The sequence below is a fragment of the Amaranthus tricolor genome, chromosome 2 (genome assembly GCF_026212465.1).
Source record: "Amaranthus tricolor cultivar Red isolate AtriRed21 chromosome 2, ASM2621246v1, whole genome shotgun sequence".
Taxonomy (NCBI): Eukaryota; Viridiplantae; Streptophyta; class Magnoliopsida; order Caryophyllales; family Amaranthaceae; genus Amaranthus; species Amaranthus tricolor.
This window is the reverse complement of record NC_080048.1, coordinates 12,497,733-12,518,252: the sequence shown is the minus strand read 5'-3', so window position 1 is coordinate 12,518,252 and position 20,520 is coordinate 12,497,733. Positions and strand designations below refer to the sequence as shown.

Genomic DNA, 20,520 nt, shown 5'->3' with positions numbered 1-20,520 from the left:
GACTCGGATTTTAGTTGTCTCGTTTTTTTAAAAAAAAGGTCATTTTTCTCTTTTCGTACGACCCGAGTTATTCCGAGATGTTACAGATGTGATTCTTTAGGATTGGATTGTAATCTAGCACATAAACCAACACTAAAAGCAATATCGGGTCTACTAGCAGTTAGATATAATAAAGAGCCAATCATGCCTCTATACATAGTTTGATCAACATTTGTTCCATTTGGGTCTTCATCTAATCTAACATTTGTAGCCATAGGTGTGTTGTTGGTTTTAGCATTATTCAAGCCATATTTCTTGAGAAGTTCTTTTATATATTTTTGTTGGTGAATAAAGATACCATTAGCAGTTTGTTTAATTTGCAAATCAAGAAAGAAATTTAATTCTCCCATCATGCTCATTTCAAATTCAGTGCTCATAAGGTTGGCAAATTCTTTACACAACAGTTCATTGGTGGCTCCAAAGATAATATCATCAACATATATTTGAACAACTAAAATATCCGAACCTCTATTCTTAAAGAATAAGGTTTTGTCAATTTTGCCTCTTACAAAGTCATTTTGTATCAAAAACTTTGATAGTCTTTCATACCATTGCCTAGGAGCTTGTTTCAAGCCATAAAGAGCTTTATCAAGCTTGTAGACATGATCAAGACAAGAGGTAATTTCAAAGCCTGGGGGTTGTTCAACAAAAACTTCTTCATCAAGAAAACCATTTAAGAAAGCACATTTCACATCCATTTGATATAATTTAAAGTTCATGAATGCAGCAAAAGAAATTAAGATTCTTATAGCCTCTAACCTTGCTACCGGAGCAAATGTCTCGGTATAATCAATACCTTCTTGTTGATTGTATCCTTTGACCACAAGCCTTGCTTTGTTTCTAACAATTATTCCATGCTCATCTAGCTTATTCCGAAATACCCATTTCAAACCAATTACCTTCTTGTGTTTTGGTTTGGGTTCTAAGTGCCATACCTTATTTCTTTCAAATTCATTTAATTCATCTTGCATGGCTACGATCCATTCGGAATCCTTTAGAGCTTCTTCATGATTCTTGGGCTCGAGTGATGATAGGAACGCAAAGTGTGCACAAAAGTTTCTCATTTGAGATCTAGTTTGTGTTCCTTTATTCAAATCACTTATAATCAAATCAAGAGGACGATAACTTTGATATTTCCAAGGTTTGGGCACAAATTCTCTTGTGGGAACAATAGCATGTTCTGGTTCATCAGTTTGATCAACATTCTGTTCAGCTACTGGATCGTTTTGCTCTTCTGTGGGAACAGTTGTATTGGGAACAGTCTGTTGGTTCTGAAGTACCGGCTGTTCCTGATCAAGATCGTTCCTTTCTGCCTCTTCTGGGATCAGCTGTTCACCTGCTGTTCCTTGATCTTGCATTTTCATTTCTTCTTCATCATTCTCAAGATTTGCAAGACCTATCTTAAAATTATTTGTATCCTGTTCACTTGACAAAAAGTTAGTTTCATTGAAAATTATGTGAACGGATTCTTCCACACTCATTGTTCTTTTGTTATAAACTCTGTAAGCCTTACTATTTGATGAGTAGCCAAGAAATACTGCTTCATCACTTCTTTCATCAAACTTCCCTATATTTCGTTTTCCATTAACATGTACAAAACATTTGCATCCAAACACACGAAAATAGGAAATATTTGGTTTAACACCTTTAAGCAATTCATAGGGTGTCTTTGAAGTGATTGGTCTTATTAATACACGATTCAAAATATGACATGCAGTATTAACAGCTTCGGCCCAAAAATTTCTAGGTAGACCACTAGCAATTAACATGGTTCTAGCCATTTCCTCTAAAGTCCTATTTTTCCTTTCTACTACACCATTTTGTTGTGGTGTTCGTGGTGCCCAAAAATTATGACTTAATCCATGTTCATTGCAATAGTTCATGAAACTTGAATTTTCGAATTCTCTTCCATGATTTGACCTTATGTGAATAATTTGATTATTGGTAGATTTTTGTATTTTGTTAGCGAAAGAAACAAACTCATTAAAAGCTTCATCTTTACTAACTAAAAATAAAATCCAAGTGAATCTACTGTAATCATCAACAATAACAAACACATATCTTTTGCCACTCCGGCTTTGTGTTCTCATAGGTTCACATAGATCCATATGTAATAATTCAAGTGGTTTAGTGGTGGTCACAAAGTTCTTTGATTTAAAAGATGACCTCACTTGTTTTCCTTTGGCACAAGGATCACAAATTTCATCCTTAAGGAATTTTATAGCTGGTAGTCCTCTAACTAGGTCTTTTGATCTTAATGTATTAATCAATGTATAACTAGCATGACCTAGACGCTTATGCCAAAGAAGTGGGTCGTCTTCTATAACGCTTAGACACGTTAGACTGCTTTTGGGAACAGTGTCCAGGTTCACTACATAAGTATTCCCTTTTCTGGTTCCCTCAAGAACGATGTCTCCTGTGTCATTCCTAGAAATAATGCACTTTTCAGAAGTAAAGTTCACAGAGTTACCCTTATCACAAAATTGAGAAATGCTGAGTAAGTTATGTTTCAAATTCTCGACTAAAAATACATTATCAATGGCATGGGAACATGACCTTCCAACCTTTCCTTTGGCGATTATCTCACCCTTCATATTGTCACCGAAGGTTACTGTTCCCCCATCATAGGCTTCAAGTGAGAGAAATTTAGATTTGTCACCCGTCATGTGCTTGGAACACCCACTGTTGAGATACCATGAGCTGTTCCCCCTCACTTGGACTTGTAAAAAATTAATGGTTAGTTACAGGAACCCAGAATTTCTTGGGTTCCTTGTCGATTTTGCATGAATCATTTTTCTTATTCTGAATGTTATCGACATAGTTTCTGTAAGAGACAGTGTACTGTTCCTTTTTGGTGCACTGGTCCTTCAGATGACCAGTTCCTCCACAGAAGGAACAGAATCTATCACTAGGAAGATCTACATAAGCTTTCTTCTTCTTATTATTCTTAAAGTAATTTAGGCCTTTAGAATTTTTACTTTTGGCATCTTGAATCCATTTGGGAGTAATTTTGATTTTTCCTTTTTCTCTTGAATTTAATTCAAGCTTATCATCATTGTTACGGTTGGATTCTAGATTCAACTTTAAATTTTGAAAATCATTGCACAAATCTTTAGTAGATGCATCATTCAATTCTTTATTCAAGCCTAATAATTTGTATTGCGACAACTCAATAGTAAGAATAACATTTTCCTTTTTAATTCTCTCCATATTTTCCTTTAGAATTATGTTTTGATCCAACAAACTGAAAGATCTGTTTTGGACATCATATCTAAAGGTGTTTATATAGGAGACATGGTCTTTGCTTACCTTGAGTTCCTTTTCTAATTGGAGACACTTAACATTGCAATTTTCAAGTTTAGCTTTTGTCTCCTTTAGCAACTCAATCAATTTATTTTTACTTAAATTGGATGAATGGATAGAAAATGGATTAGAAGTATTTACCTGCTTTTCCTTGCCTTCGTGCGTAGCCATGAGACATAGGTTAGCTGTCTCCTCTTCTTCGGGAACGATAGTTTCATTTTCACTTTCAGTTTCTCCCCATGCAGCAATCATGGCCTTGCGAAAGTCGGTCTTGTTAATGTTTTCTTTGTTCAACGGTCTTCTTGAATCTATTGTCTTTCTCTTGCCCTTATCATTCTTCCACATTGGGCACTCCTTGATGAAGTGTTCGGTACTTCCACATTTGTGGCATTCAAGATTGGTTTTTGTTCTTCTTTCTTTGTTGTTTCTTTGATTTGTATACCTGCTATTCCTGAAGAACTTCTTGAATTTTCGTACCAGTAAGACAGCCTCTTCTTCATCGCATTCTGACTCGTCTTGTTCCCCAACTGCCAGGGCCAGTCCCTTGTTCCTGGAACTGTCCGTTGTTCCCAAATGTAATTCATGCGTCATTAGGAAACCAGCCAGCTCCTCTAGATTAAACTTTGTAAAATCTTTGGACTCTTGTATAGCAGTAACCTTGGCCCTCCAGCGCTCATCTTGAGGAAGGCTCCTAAGAATCTTCCTTACTTGTTCATCAGTGGGAATTATTCTACCAAGAGAGACAAGTTCGTTTGTTATGTTGGTGAACCTAGTGAACATCTCTTGGATGCTTTCTCTTGGCTCCATAACAAATCTCTCGTATTTAGACATTAACAAATCATTTTTGGACCGTTCGACTTCACTTGTTCCCTCATGGGTAACAGCTAGCAGGTCCCAAATTTGCTTAGCAGATTTGCACCCCATTATTCTATTATGCTCGTTTGGTCCAAGCCCACAATGAAGTAATTTTATTGCAAGAGTGTTTAATTCCATTTTTCGAAAATCTTCTTTTTCATATTCTGTTATTGGTTTGGGAACTACTTCATTGTTGGAATTAGTAATGGTTACCTCAAAATCTCCGATTTCGATGACTCTCCACACTTGATAGTTCTCAGCCTTGATGAAGATTTCCATTCTATTTTTCAAGTATGTATAGAATTTTCCATCGAACATTGGCGGTCTTTGAGCTGAATACCCTTCTTCCATTCGCTCGTTCATAATTGACATTGTTGGAAACACCAGGATTCTGCCCTCAGGGTTTCCTGAGCTACTGGGAACAGGGCTCTGATACCAATTGTTGACTCAATTAAGAACGGGAACAGCAACAAGAGGGGGGGTGAATTGTTGTTGTTGCTAGTTTAAGCGTTTATGCCCTGTTTTTGCGGAATTGAGTAAGTTAAATAAAGCTTAAACTTAGAGCAAAATAATAAAAGAGAAACACACGATTTTTACGTGGAAACCTTCTGGGCCTAAACAGAAAGAAAAACCACGACCCCTTGGGATTTCTAAAAACTCCACTATGTTTAAAGCAATTAGTTACAATTACAATAAACACCTTACTTCACTCGAAGCGAATCTACTAGGCCAACTCTTCTCTCTCAAATTGCTTTACTCAAAGCAACAAACTTAGCTTCACAAAAAGCTAAGCTCCTCAATAGCTTCACTCAAAGCTATATAATTCCCCCCTTAGACTCACCCGAGTCTAATTACAAGTTCTCTCAAAAACCCTTACAAACGGAATGAAATTCTCTAAAATAAATCAATGAGTTGCACAAGAAAATATTATGAATTAATTGGCAATATTAAAAACAAAATATTTCTTGTAGAATTTCCAAAAATAATCGCATGAAAAAAAGGTTTATACGTTTTTTCTCTCAATGCATGCGCTTAGGAACAACCGAGTTCATTAGCTATTTATAAAAAATAAAATCTCTAAAAATAGAGAAATATTCCAATCCATTATTCCCTATCAAAAGATCATGGGAAAAATGTGGACTACACTATCAAACGGTTATATCCATAAGCCTTGAGTAAATCAAACATACGGTTAAAGCAATAATAACCACTGTTTCCTAATAATAACCGTTGTTCCCTAATAATAACCGCTGTTCCCTTAAGCAGCAGTTTCTTCAGCAGTTCTTGTTCCAGTACTAACTGCTGGAACGTTTTTGCTATTTTTAGAAACGGTTATACTTAATAAAACTAGACATGATAACCTATCATCAAAAGTAAAGACCGGTTAAAAATAATAGCTAAGACCCATTCAACAACCACTATTTCTATTTTTAGCAAATCCAATATTTACTAAAAATAGATCCTAAAATAAAGGATCTTTATTTGGAATTTCATACGAAAAGAAATTTTCAGAAAACTTTTTGCCAATTAACTATATTAAATAAATGCAACAAATTAATTTAAATACATTAACTAAAAAATAAAAATCAGAATTTATTAGTTAACGTAGGCTGACTTTGGTTTGGGAACAGTGCGCTGTTTCCATAATCCAGTTTTGCTAGAACATCCAACTTAGGAACAGTAGACCTACTGTCTCCATTTTACATCCCAAGCGATATACTTCTTCTAACATCCCTTGAATCCTTTTGACACGTGCATTCCCATGAACTAAGCCATAGGTACTATCAACGATCACCATTTCAATCGGATATCGACCTGCACACAATCTTTAAACACATATTTGCTTAAGTGTAGTCATCATCAAAACTCAAGAGGTCCAACACTTCTAATAACATAGTGAAACTAGCGTCACTCCAATTGAACTTTGACTTAATGTTTAAAATTGTCAACAATGCTGTTATTTTGGTGAACTTTGTACATCTAGCGTACAAAGGCGTTTGATAAGCCTCTGTCAACAAGTCAAAAACATGAGGAAGTTTTTCTGACTCATCCTCAACTCTCTCCGTCATCTCATCAACACGATCCACATCCTCATCGACATTCTCTTCATCTGTCTCATACCCATCAACACGATCTACTACATCCTCATTGACATCGGCCACATTATTAACATCCTCAACAACACTTTTCTCTTTGTAAACTCCCTCCTCACCATGCCAAACCTAAACATGATATTGAGGCCTAAACCCACGTTGAAGTATGTGCTCCCTAAGGATATGAATACTATCTACCTTTGATACATTGCCACAAGTGACACATGGGCAATAAAAACCAACTCCCCCCGTCCTAACTTGATGTTCAACCGCAATACTACAAAATTCTAATACGCCATCAATAAATTCTGACGATTCAATGCTTCCATACATCCAAGAACGATCTTTTATCATCCTAATTTCAAATAAAATTAATACACATAAATGAAAATATATACTTAACCCTAATTAACTAACTAAGTTATAATCACTCATTTAACCCTAATTAACCATAATAATATTATGTATATTCCAATAACAACATTTATTCTAATAATAACCACATTCATTCAATCCTAATTAATCATAATAATGTTATGTATATTCTGATGAACAAACTAATTATATAAACTAAGTAAAATGTAAAACTTCTAAATAACAACCACATTCATAAATAAAATCACATTCTTAAATAAAATCAACATTTATAGTTAGAAACACAAACATATCAAAAATTTAACTTAGAACAAATACACTAAGAATATACAAGTCAAAAACACAAACATTTCAATTCTTAAATTCGTGCGTTTGTATTGACCAAAATTAGAACAAATTAAAATAAATTACAATGAGAAATTACCTTTAAAAAACTCAGCCCTAATTCGTGCGTTTGGTTTGAACAAATTTGTGGGTATTGAAGAAGGTTAAAGAAGTACAAATTCGTGGGTTTTGTTCAAGGGTTTTGAAGAAGGTTTGAAGGTGAAGACAGCAATGGCAAACAACAATATATTCACAAAACCTAGTGAAGACAATGAAAATGGTGAAGAACGACGAAGTAGCAGCAGATGCAATGAAGAACGAAGACTAATGAAGACAATGAAGAATGAATACAACAGTATGAAGCAGAGGGTTTTTCGTGGGTTTAGAGAAGAGTGAATTCAACAGTAATGAAGACTAATGCGTATTTACGAAGACTATAGAGGCGCGTAATTTAAAAAAAAAATAAAATACACTTATTTGCTACGGGCTGCGAAAACCACAGCATATACCACCTTATTTGCTGCGGGCATGCTAAAACCGCAGCATATACTCACTTATTTACTGTGGGCTTTACTTCAACTGCAGCATTTGATATATTTTTTTTCTTTTTTTTTTTGCTATTAAATGCTGCGTCTAAAGAAAACCGCATCAAATGATTCCGCAGCAAATAGTTTTGTGATGCATATATCACCCACAGTATAACCATAATCATAGGAAATTAGGATATAAGTTGAGCATAGAAAAGCCCTGAAATTCGAAAACCTTGTTCAAATAGGAATCCTTAAATTTCCGAAATAGAATAAGCATACACAAGTCCTAAAACTAGAAAACCTAATTTAATTAGGTATCGAAAAGTTTCTCAGATGTGTATTTATGATGGCTTGAAAATGAAAAAAAATAAAGAAAATATTTGAGATGTGTATTTATGGTGGGTTGAAAACCTTAGTCAATTAGCATACACAAATTTTTTGCGAAGTAAGGAATATGATAAATGAAGAATTAAAAAAAGGAAGAAAAGCAAAAGGAAGATGAAAGGCATGTTAAAAATGAAAGATGTGTATTTGTGATGGGTGAAAACTTCTATGTAAAGAACGAATAAAGAAAACAAGAAGGAGAGAGAAAGTAATGTTGGGGAAGGGGAGTTATGGCGAGGGGTGGTGGTGGTAGAGAGGGAGATAAGAAGATTATGAAGGGGTGTATTTATGGGGGTGGGAGTTATCATGAAAGTAAAAGGTTGAAGAAGAAAAAGGAGAGAGAAAATGGTGGATTGGAAAGGGAAGTCATGGTGAGGGGTAGTGGTAGTAGCGGTAGAGAGGGAGGTGAAAAGGTTGTGAAGGGGTCTTGTTTGGGATGTGAGTTAGTTGAGAGTGAATTGGGTTAAGGTCATAGGTAATAGAAAAGGTCAAAGGGTATTTTGGGCAAAAGTCACTGAATATTGGTAACTTGATTGTATCGATGTCGATTTTGTAACTTGGAGATTGGAGGTCGTAAAAGTAAACTTTGAGGTTATAGTTTTTAAAACGACTAAACTTGAAGTCTGTAGTTGACAAAATATTCTAAAAGATAATCCAAACTTGGAATTATTAATAGCGAATGGGTGAATGGTTGGATTATAAATGTATATTTTTCCAAAAAATAAAACACGTCTGTAAAAGGAAATTTGTTATTAATATACATTTGTAAAAATTTGTTAAGTAAACCCCGTAATGACCTAACTTGTAGATTTGTATAGGACCTAAAGTTATATAGTAATTTTAGAGCTAGGAGTCGAAGTATATTTATACATGGTGATTTTTTAAGTTTTTTAGAACAAATTGGGATGTTTTTGTATATATTGTTTCTAAAAATCCCAAATGTTGTTCATAAACATTTGAAAGTATTTATATTTTTATGGAAAAGTCTATATGTTAGCGACTAGTTCAGGAAAACGCGAGTGATAACAATTTTTAAGTTTTTTCCAACATAGTACCAATAAGGTTTGAAGTTTAAAAGAGTTATAGCACTATCCGTTAAAACGTAATATATTTCATTAACTAAGGGTTTTTTTGTTTTTTTAATTGTAAGCAGCAAGTTAATTTTGATAAATCTCATCGTATCGTTAAAGTCAATGTAAAATATTTATACAAAAAAGGAAGGAGATATAAACAAGATGCAGGGTCGTTTGTCTGCTTGGCTAGTCAAACACGGGCTAGTTCATAGATCTTTGGGCTTCGATTACCAAGGAATAGAGACTTTACAAATAAAGCCCGAAGATTGGCATTCCATTGTTTTTATTTTATATGTATATGGTTACAATTATTTACGTTCTCAATGTGCTTATGATGTAGCACCAGGCGGGCTGTTAGCTAGTGTGTATCATCTTACGAGAATAGAATACGGTGTGGATCAACTAGAAGAAGTATGCATAAAAGTATTTGCTTCAAGGAGGAATCCTAGAATTCCGTCCGTTTTCTAGGTTTGGAAAAGCGCGGATTTTCAAGAACGGGAATCTTATGATATGTTGGGAATCTCCTATGATAATCATCCACGCTTGAAACGTATTTTAATGCCTGAAAGTTGGATAGGGTGGCCCCTACGTAAGGATTATACTGTCCCCAATTTTTATGAAATACAAGATGCTTATGGAATGGTAAGGAATTTATTTTCACTTCTATGACATAAAGACTTTTTATATTATATATGTTCTGCTCTAGATTAAATAGAGTAACTGATGTCCCGCAGGTATTCTATATATGGAATATGGATAGATAAAAAAAAATAAAAGACAAGTCACGAATTCATTGAGATTTGAAAAAGTTTTCTTTTGGATGAGCTAAGAACCGATAGAATGAACTAAAAAGTTATGTATTATGAACTTTGTACCGCGTATCCATCAATTACTTACTTAGAGGGGTCAGAAAGTCCTATATCTATAAATTCTTATATTATTAGGAAATCAAGAAATATATACCAAAGGGAATCTGATTCTATTTGGAATTTATCTAAGATAATTCTTATTTATCGTCATCCTTTAACTCTTCGAGACTCTATTTTTATTTGAGTGTTTCAACTTTTTTTGAATATTTGGAATATGTATGAAGTATTAATATGCATTTTGTCTGAGAGTAAACACAATATGAAAAAATAAAAAAAATCGAAAACAAAAAAATTCGTTATTTTCATTTTACTTTTAAAAACTTTGGATCCATCTATTTTTTTTTAGGGATAGGTGGTGTATCTTGGGCGATAACTAGCTAAATAACTTATGTACGTGTCATGATCTCGACTAGTAATGAATATGTATATCAATCCGTATTGGTTAATTTGTAGAATATATTATATATACTCATACAAAAGGTATGTGCCAAGAACCAGATTTGAACTGGTGACACGAGGATTTTCAGTCCTCTGCTCTACCAACTGAGCTATCCCGACCATTCATTCACCCTTCTGGTGCATTATCTTCTCATTTTACTCGATAACTTGGGTCTATGTCAATTAAAAAAAGGACGAAAGTTATTACAAAGTCTTATCTAGGTATCGAAATCTCTTTGGTTTTCCAATTCGAAATTTGTCTGTAATTTGATTATTATGAGTAATCATATGAATTGTGAATCACTCAAATGAGTACTCCTTGTTGTATCCATTTGTATGTCTATCATATATATCACAAGACTTGTTATAAGAGAAAAACACTTCCGTCCAGATCTATTTTGAAAAGAAAAAAAAACGATAACTAGTTAGGGAGTCAAAAAGCTTTTGGGGATAGAGGGACTTGAACCCTTACGATTTTTAAAGTCGACGGATTTTCCTCGTACTATAAATTTCATTGTTGTCAGTATTGACATGTATAATGGGACTCTATCTTTATTCTTGTCCGAGTAACCGATTAACCGGTTCTTTCAAAGAAAGATCTATCAGACTATGGAGTGAATGATTTGATGAATATTTGATTCTTTTTTCAACTTGAAATAGAGTCAAAAAAATTCTTCCATTTTTTCATATTCATTTTTTTTTCTAGAAAATTTCATATTCTATATTATCTCGAAATCAGAAATATCTAAAAATTCTAAAAATAGAAATACAGAATAGATTCGAAGTGCCATTAATCAGGAATTTCGACGGAAGAATTCTTCGAACAACCCAGCACAATCAACTCCATTTGTTAGAACAGCTTCCTTTGAGTCTCTACACCTATCCTTTTTTATATTCTTGCTTTCTGAATCCTTATTTTTTTTTTTTTTACTTTTGAAAAAGGAGTTGGCTTAGGATTACCCATTTTTATTAATTCCAGGGTTTCTCTGAATTTGAAAGTTTTCACTTAGTAGGTCTCCATACTAAGGCTCAAGCCAATTAAGTCCGTAGCGTTTACCGATTTCGCCATATCCCCCTTTTTCTTAAGATTTTTTTAAGATTAGGATCTCAGGGTGATGTCCTTCTCCTTTATTTTATTTTATTTTTGTCTCAAATACCCTTTTATGCAAATGGAGTTTCTTGGAAATTTTAAACATGAAATGATAATAATGGAAATAGATAACTAATTTTGGTGATCACTAATTGAGTATGACTAACATGTTATATCTGAATGTCTTTTAATAATTATTGTTAAGGTGGGACAAATAATGGACATTTATGTAATCCAATGAATAAATGAAATAGTAATAGTATAGTATTCAATTTAAGTCACTCAAAAACATTAAAATTGGAAATAAAATTTTAACTAAATAAGATAATGAATGGTGACTAGAAATCTGAAAATTTGATCAAACTTAAAATTGAACCAAAATCTAATTAAAAAATTAGTAGGTCGTAATTTATTGTTTAGTCAATACACTCTATATTTTTAGTTTCTTTTTTTTAGTATTTTGAGTGAATATTTTTTTGTTGTAGCCTTGAAGTTATTTTATTGATTTTTTATACAAAAATATTTATTTAAAACAATTTTATGTACTTAGTCAACAACAAATTGATGATAAAATATGTTTTAAAAAATTACTGACTCCTTGGGTTAACCCAAACCCTGCACAATCACGGTACGATTGAATTCGAAATTTACTTAAGCCAAAATGATCTAGCTCAAATTGGAATACACCGAGAGTTATTCAACTTAAAATCCGTTCACCTAACCTTTTTACAGATATAGCGTTAATAAACTTATCATGACAAATTTCTTACCTTTTTGTTGTTCAAGCTATCACATCTATGTAATGCTTTCAAACTCCACCTTCAACCATAATATAAAAGTTTGATGGTACTTCCAAACAACATTAACGCTAGTGGCAGATTCAGAATAAAATCAGATAATATCAATAATATTTTTGAAAAATTGTACTTAATGTGAGTTGAAGTCAACTCGACATTGTTATATATCAAAGTCAGGCCCGATCTTAAAGGTTGTTTTAAAGTGCAACCGCTCAAGGCTGAAATTTATAAAACTCAAATGGGTAATTTTTAAAAAAAAAAAAAAAAATTCATTATACTCAGAAGTAAAAATTGAAAAAGCAAGCGGGAGAAACGAGCATTCACTCTGTAATTATAATCATGTTGTTCCATCTCCTTCTCTTTTGCATCTCATCAAACAAATATTTAATTTACATAGTCATTATAAGCAGGTAATTCAACATTTTAAGTCTATTCACCTTCAAATTAATTTTGCTAATCATATTTTTCCCCTTTTTAATTTTTTGATCTTTTGTATAACTATTTTTCCATTTTTTTCGTTGATAATTTTTTTTGCAATTTTTTCAGTTGAGATAGAGTGGAGATAAATAATAGTGGAGTTAAATTTAATAAGAAAAGATTCCAAAGATTCAAGCTCGTGGAAATTGGTAAGACATTAAAAATTCAAAGCTTAATACATTTTTCAATTTTCAATTATTTTTTTGTTTAAATTTCTCAGAATTGCCACTGTTTAATTGCTTAATTGAGTTTTAAATGTATGACTTTTTAACTCACTTTCTTTACTTCTTTTCTTCATTGAATCATAATTGTTAAAAAGTTTGCATTTATATGTAAATATATATTTTTTGATTCATAAATTTTTGATTCAATTTGTATTTAACACATATTTTTGTATTTGATTGAGTTGAGTGTTGGAGGTCTAGGAGAAGCTTTACGTTAAACTGAATTTGGTATACTTTTTTTGCCATATTTTAAACGAAAAATTATCAAGAATAATATTACTTTTTACTTATATTCCTATAATAATACTAACTTTTGATCAACCCTAAATAATACTAATTAAGGGTGTTTATCTAAAATATTCTGAACATGTTAAAAATCAAATTATAGAAGATTATATGACAAAAGAAATTAGTAAATTAGTTAATAAACTAAAGTTAAAATTATTCTAAGGCAAAAACTTGGTATTATTAATGTTTAATTAAAAGTTGATATTATTATAGAGAAATTGACAAACGATTTTATTATTCATGGTAATTTTTTCTATTTTAAATTACCTAACAATATTAATTGTGAGGATAAAACATTGTAGGATGTTAACGTTTTTTTGATTGTTGACATCTCGCTTTTTTTAAAAACCCGCTTTTGAATTTAGGCATTAGTAAAATTCTGCGGAATTTTGTTCGTAATAAACTACCTAAATATTTTTCATTACTCCAAATTAATCAGTCACTAAAATATCGCAATAGTAATCTTATGTCATTTTCACTATAAAATGAAAAAGGCGATATATATCATCCATATCCCAACCTACAAAGTTACAAAATATAAGTTACAACGAGATTAAAGTTTGACATAATGAAATACTTTTTCCATTCTAAAATACTCGTTAAATTTCGATTATTGACAGTATTCATCATTCAGGCTTATTTTATACGACTTATATATAAGAAAAAATATATACAAGTGAGATCTTGTTTGAATCATCTAATCGCATACTTTCACAAAATTAACTTTTTGTAAATTTTAGATGTGCAAATATAAATATATAAATGATTAAAATAACATATTGAATTGCGTAAAACGTCAATTGTAACAAGTATAGTGAAACGGAGGAAGTACAATGTAAAAAAAAAGGAAAAATATTTATTTGAAAAAAAACAAGGGTAGCATATGATACCCATAGTTACTTGGTAAATCCGCCTATGATCATGATATTCCGCGTTTACTTGTTAACATAGAAATATCCTGAATATTTTCCAGCCATACGTGATAGAACCTTTTTTATGTCGTCAAGGAAAACTACCCCCCACCCCCATCCCTACACCCAATTCAAAGCATGGCTTCGATGTTGTTTTATACTTAATATTTAAAAGTTTGTATATATTACAAATAATAATGCGGAAGTGAAACTACAAATACAAGTTTGATCTTTGTAGTATCCCCTTTGTGTATGGCAATGGACTCCTTGCTTGAATGAACCATGAAATGGAAAGTGTCGAAGAGAAGATTAGTTTGCAACGCTAACGTCACTCGGAAGTCTTGATATAGATTGAAGGCGACTCCAAGCTTTCCTATTGTGATATTTCCCCCCCGAAGGTACTTGGGTTATGAGAATGGAAATTCACAATGAGATACATTCAATCACTCCAACAGATTAGTACAAACCGATTAAACTAAATGATTATGTGTTTATGTAGAGATTAAAACCAGAAAAACAATAAAAGAGTTTATAACTCTCTTTTATGTTTCAAGAGAATGAGAGAAAGATAAATCAGAAATTATGTTTAAAGTTGTAAATGAATTCTATGCATTCACCCTTATTAATAGAGTTAAAGTAGCAAAGCTTCATCCAAAACCATACATCAATAATAACTAATAATTATCAGTTAATAATGACGTAAAACATTAGTTCATAACAACACAATGCTCCATGAAACAAAGTTTCACATCACGAATAGATGCACTATTTTGAAGTGCTTGAATGAGCATAATATGTGCTCGAACGAGCATGAATCAAAATCACTTCCAGAAACTTTCTGATGCGAAATTTCATAAGTGCTCGAACGAGCACTATAGGTGCTCGAACAGAAGGTTTTGGCGTGAACAAACCGCAGTCAGCAACATGTTCGAACGAGCACAAAGGTGATCGAACGAGCAGACCTTTACTTGAATGAGCATGGTGGTCGAGCAAGCCCAATTTTGTTCCGTTGTTATTTTCTTGCTTAGTGTATACTTTATACGTTTAGATAATGTCCTACATGCTCTAAATATTCAACAATCCTCCTCTATTTAGAGCCTTTAGGAGTTCTTTATCTTTCTCAAAAACTGATTATAAAATCACATTCTATGCATCAATGCTAATGTCCCTGCGAATTGAATTAACATCTAGTACAAGACACTTTACAAACGATCGTGTTAAAATGACATCCCTGCGGATTTAAATCATATAACATCTCTAACCATTTGAAGATGAAGTACACATAGAACAAATAACACAATGTCATTTCTGTGACACATTATAATGGCCGTGTCCATATCTAATTCATAAGATTATCATAGTCTATACGTTAATCTTGACTACTTGAAACGACCAGAACTTCAAACTTATATAGGTAGGTTCCTCTTATGTATAAAATATCCTCGCGAATGGATACTTCACCAAGAGCTCTGCAACTCTACGTCTTGAGAACTTTTAATTGACAACTACCTCGCTACTCACGATATAAAGCAACTATGGGTCATTAAAACTTGTTGATTTCAAAATTCAAAAAGAATGTCACCACATTGAATTCTGAACACAACGTTAGTCGTGTGTAAATTGAGCTTTCTAATTTAATTTTAATTAATGCAATCCGATTGCAATTGACGCGTTCAATTGAATCCCTACTCATGGCTTTTGTGAAGAAATCAGCCAAATTGAACTTAGTGTTCACATAATCAAGAGATATGACCCATTGACGATATATCCTTGCACTAGGTTGTGCCTGAGAGCTATATGATGAGATGTACCGTTATACACTTGACTATAAGCCTTCACTAATGTCGTCCTGCAATCCGTGTGAATTGCCATCAGTGATATAGGCATTGGTAATATCGGTATCTGAAACATGAGATCCCGTAACCATTCTGCTTCCTTTCCTGCAGATGCTAGCGCTATAAACTCTGAAGCCATAGTGGAATCGACAATGCATGTTTGTTTCTTGGAAGACCATGATATGGCTCCTCCCCCATAAACGAACACCCAACCACTTGCAGAAGAATTGTCTTCTTCATTTGTGATCCAACTTGCATCATAATAACATTCCAAGATTTAAGGTTTTCCACTATAAGAGATACCACGATCCATAGTATCGTTCAAGTATTTTAATACTCATCTAACCGCTTTCCAATGATGTAGCCCTAGATTACTTGTAAACCTACTCAACTTTGCCACTACAATGGCTATATCAGGTCTCGTACAAGTCATCGCATACATTAGAGATCCAATAACCCTTGAATACTCTAACTGAGAAACTGGTTCTTTATCATGTCTACAAAATTTGACATTTAGATCTATTGGGGTTCAAATCGGAGGTATATCAAACATATTGAATCTTTTTTAAGTACTTTCTCGATATAATGAGCTTGACTTAATTTGATTCGGTTGCCATATCTTATGATCTTGATTTCTAAGATCAAATCGCCTCCCTAATGTTCTTCATTTGGAATAAACTTCACAAAATTTTTTTGTCTCTTGAACCCTTACTAAATCAGTACCAAATATGAGCATCAAATATGAGCATTTCATCAACGTAGAGACATATAATGACTCGGTTGCCTTGCCCATCAAATTTTCTATAAACACACTTATCGGCTTGATTCAATTTGAATCAAAGGACAAAACCGTCTCATCAAACTTTTGATGCCATTGTTTCGATGCTTGTTTTAGTCCGTATAACGACTTTACAAGTTTACACACCTTATTCTCATGTCCTTTCAAAACAAACCCTTCGGGTTGTTTTATATAAACTTCTTCATCTAATTCTCTATAAAAAAAGGTGGTTTTCACCTCCATTTGATGAATCACTAGATTGTGAATCGAAGCTAACGCTACCAACAACCGAATGGTGGTTGTTCTTGCAACTGGTGCAATTGTATCAAAATGATCGATACCGTGCTTTTGTCGAAAGCCTTGTACCACTAAACAGGATTTAAACGTATCGATAGTACCATCAATTCTCATCTTCTTTCGAAAGATCCACTTGCAACCAATCGATTTACAAGATGAAGGTAAATCGACTAATACCAACGTATTATTTTCCATGATGGAATCCATTTTATCATTGATAGCTTCTTTCCAAAAGGAACTATATTGTGATGCCATAGCATCGCTATACGTCAATGGGTCTCCTTCCACATTTAGTAAATATGGAACACTAGAATGAACGTCATTTCTAGTACCTTCTACTAGATATACATGAAAAGCGGGACCATAAATCTTTGCTTTTCTATGTCTTTTACTCGTTCTAGGGATATCTTCTTGTTCTAATGGAGTATCTTGTAAGACAATTTCTTTATTGTCATCAACAATATCTTCTTGTGGATTTTCTTGTTGTATATATTTAAGTTTTTCAACATTATCATCGATACTTATGTGTACATTTTTTGTCTACCAATTGATGAGAATCTATTCTCATCAAATATTGCATCTCTAGACTCAGTTATCAAATAATATATAGTCATTTTGTTCTATAAGATAGAACCTATATGCTTTGCTTTGATTAGCATAACCTATAAAGATGCATTCAAGACCTCATTTACCAAGTTTCTTTCTCTTTTGTCTAGGTACCCCTACGATAGTCCTACAACCCCAAACTTTAAGATAACTTAAGTTTGGTTTCTTTTTGTACCATAGTTCATAAGGATTTTTCTTATTGGTTCTTGATGGAACCCGGTTTAGAATGTGACATGCGGTCAACATTGGTTCTCCGCAAAATCCATCACTCAAGTTTGAGTATGACAACATGAAATTGACCATATCTTGAAGAGCTCGATTCTTCCTTTTCGCCACACCATTGGATTGTGGTGCATAACTAGCGTTGTTTCATGTATAATTCCCATTGATTGGAAATAATGAAGATCATAGTATTCTCCTCCTTTGTCGGTTCTTAATCTCTTAAGTTTACCACTAACTTGAAGTTCAACTTCATTCTTATAAACTTTGAAAAAGTTAAGTGTCTCATCTTTTGAATGCAAAAGATAAACATAACAAAATCGTAAATAATCATCAATAAAAGTAATTACATATCTTTTATTTCCTAATGATGGTGTATTATAAAAGTCACAAAGATCACTATGTATAAGTTCTAAAATTTCAAATTTTCTTTCAACACTCTTAAAAGGTGTTCTTGTGATCTTATTAAGCATGCACGTTTTGCAATTTTCAGATTTTTGTTGACATAAAGGAATTAACTCATGCTTTGACATAAAAGAAACTTTACCAAAGTTAACATGTGCCAATCTAAGATGTCATAAATAATGTAAATCATCACACATATTAATATTACATACCATGTTATTACAATTCAAAGAAAGTTTATACAAATTACAACATAAATAAGCACGACCTATAAACAAGTTACACTTAGATATTATACATCTATCAGCTTCGAACACTAACTTATATCCTAATTGATTCAAGATGAGACTGGAAACAAGATTCCTACTAACATCGGGAGCAAAGTATACATCCCGAAGGACTAAAGTATTTTCCGATGTAAACAACAGTTCCACTTGTCCTTTGCCATGGACTTTGATTGATGAATTGTCTCCCATGTAGAGATTCTCTCCATCCACAACATTGTGTAAAGTTTTGAACCAATATTTACTCTTGCACACATGTCTCGAGGCCCCTAAATCAATCCACCTAGACATGTCATCATCCTGCACAATATTCACATTAGAATCTATGGAAGATAAACTCAAACCAGAATTTTCATCCAAAATTGCAAGATTACCTTTAGTAGGAGGGTCTTTGCTTGCAGAAGCATTACCCTTCATCTTCTTCTGTTTATTCTTGAACACAAAGCAATTTTTCTTGCGATGCCTGATCTTTGCACATTCCCAACGAGCATTATCATTAATCTTTTTCTTGCCTTTTCCTTTGAGATTTTGTAGTTTCTTCCTCTTGTCTCCACTTGTTGAAGCCTTTTCATCATCCATCACCATGTTGATGGTTGAGAGATTGGGATTGTCTCCATTTGAACTTTCAATTTCTCTTAAACTTGCTTCAACTTGAAGATGTTGAGCGAGTTTCGAGAGAGTAATCTCTTCCTTTTTGTGTTTGAGGACATGTTTAACATCCCTTTTAGTGTTTAGTAACTTGTCTATGATACTGGAAACTATGTAAATTTCATCCATTGTAATGTCATGCACTTTCATGTTATTATACATACATTGTAATTCATGGAATTGATCCATCGCCGGACGGTTGTCCAACATTTTGTAATTATTGAAATTACTAATTAGAAAGTTCTTAGAACTTGCATTTTCAGACATATATTTATCTTCTAAACTATCCCATAAAATCTTAACGAATTCATGAAATTGATAAATATCGAAAAGAGAATCACATATACCGTTGAGGATATGTCCTCCACATATGAAATCATCGTTTTCCCACTTATGGTGCTTCCTTGCCTCCTCCAAAGTTTCATTCTCCTCTTTCGGTTTCAGAGAGCTTATCACATAGGCCACATTTAGGGAAGTCAAGAGGATGAGCATTTTCTTTTACCATTTTCTGAATTCCACATACAAAAACTTGTCTAATTTCATGAAGTTTAAATTGAGTTCTCAACGCTTGCCATGATCACATAAATTGTCACCATAGATTATTACAAATAATAATGCGGAAATGAAACTACAAATACAAGTTTGATCTTTGTAGTGTCCCCTTTGTGTATGGTAATGGACTCCTTGCTTGAATGAACCACAAAATAGAAAGTGTTGTATAGAAGATTAGTTTGCAACGCTAACGTCACTCGGAAACCTTGATATAGATTGAAGGCGACTACAAGCTCTCCTATTGTGATATTTCCCCCACAAAGGTACTTGGGTTATGAGAATGAAAATTCACAATGAGATACATTCAATCACTCAACCCGATTAGTACAAACCGATTGAACTAAATTATTATGTGTTTATGTAGAGATTAAAACCAGAAAAACCATAAAAGAGTTTATAACTCTCTTTTATGTTTCAAGAGAATGAGAGAAAGATAAATCAGAAATTATGTTCAAAGTCGTAAATGAATTCCATGCACTCACTCTTATTTATAGAGTTAAAGTAGCAAGGCTTCATCCAAAACCATACATCAATAATAACTGATAATTATCAGTTAATAATGACGTAAAACATTAGTTCATAACAACACAATGCTCCATGAAAAAAAGTTTCGCATCACGAACAAATGCACTGTTCTGAAGTGCTCGAACAAGCATAATATATACCCGAACGAGCATGAACCAAAACCACTTCCAGAAACTTTTTGACACGAAATTTCATAAGTGCTCAACCGAGCACTATACGTGCTCGAATGAGCAAATGCTAAAATTACCAAACAGAAGGTTTTGGAGTAAATAGCTTGTAGTCAGCAACCATGCTCGAACGA

The 20,520-nt window shown here is 33.0% G+C and overlaps 1 protein-coding gene and 1 non-coding gene across 2 annotated transcripts; one reads left to right on the top strand and one right to left on the bottom strand.

Annotated features, from left to right (window-relative positions):
- The first annotated feature begins 9,138 nt into the window (after window positions 1-9,138).
- Window positions 9,139-9,740, top strand: LOC130805532 (NAD(P)H-quinone oxidoreductase subunit J, chloroplastic-like). Its single transcript, XM_057670304.1, has 3 exons — window positions 9,139-9,387; window positions 9,445-9,618; window positions 9,711-9,740. Exons 1-3 carry the CDS (start codon window positions 9,139-9,141, stop codon window positions 9,738-9,740), a joined length of 453 nt encoding a protein of 150 aa, XP_057526287.1.
- Window positions 9,741-10,330: 590 nt separating this feature from the next.
- Window positions 10,331-10,403, bottom strand: TRNAF-GAA (transfer RNA phenylalanine (anticodon GAA)). The gene has a single exon. It is a non-coding gene; the product is annotated as a tRNA-Phe (tRNA).
- Between the last annotated feature and the right edge of the window lie 10,117 nt (window positions 10,404-20,520).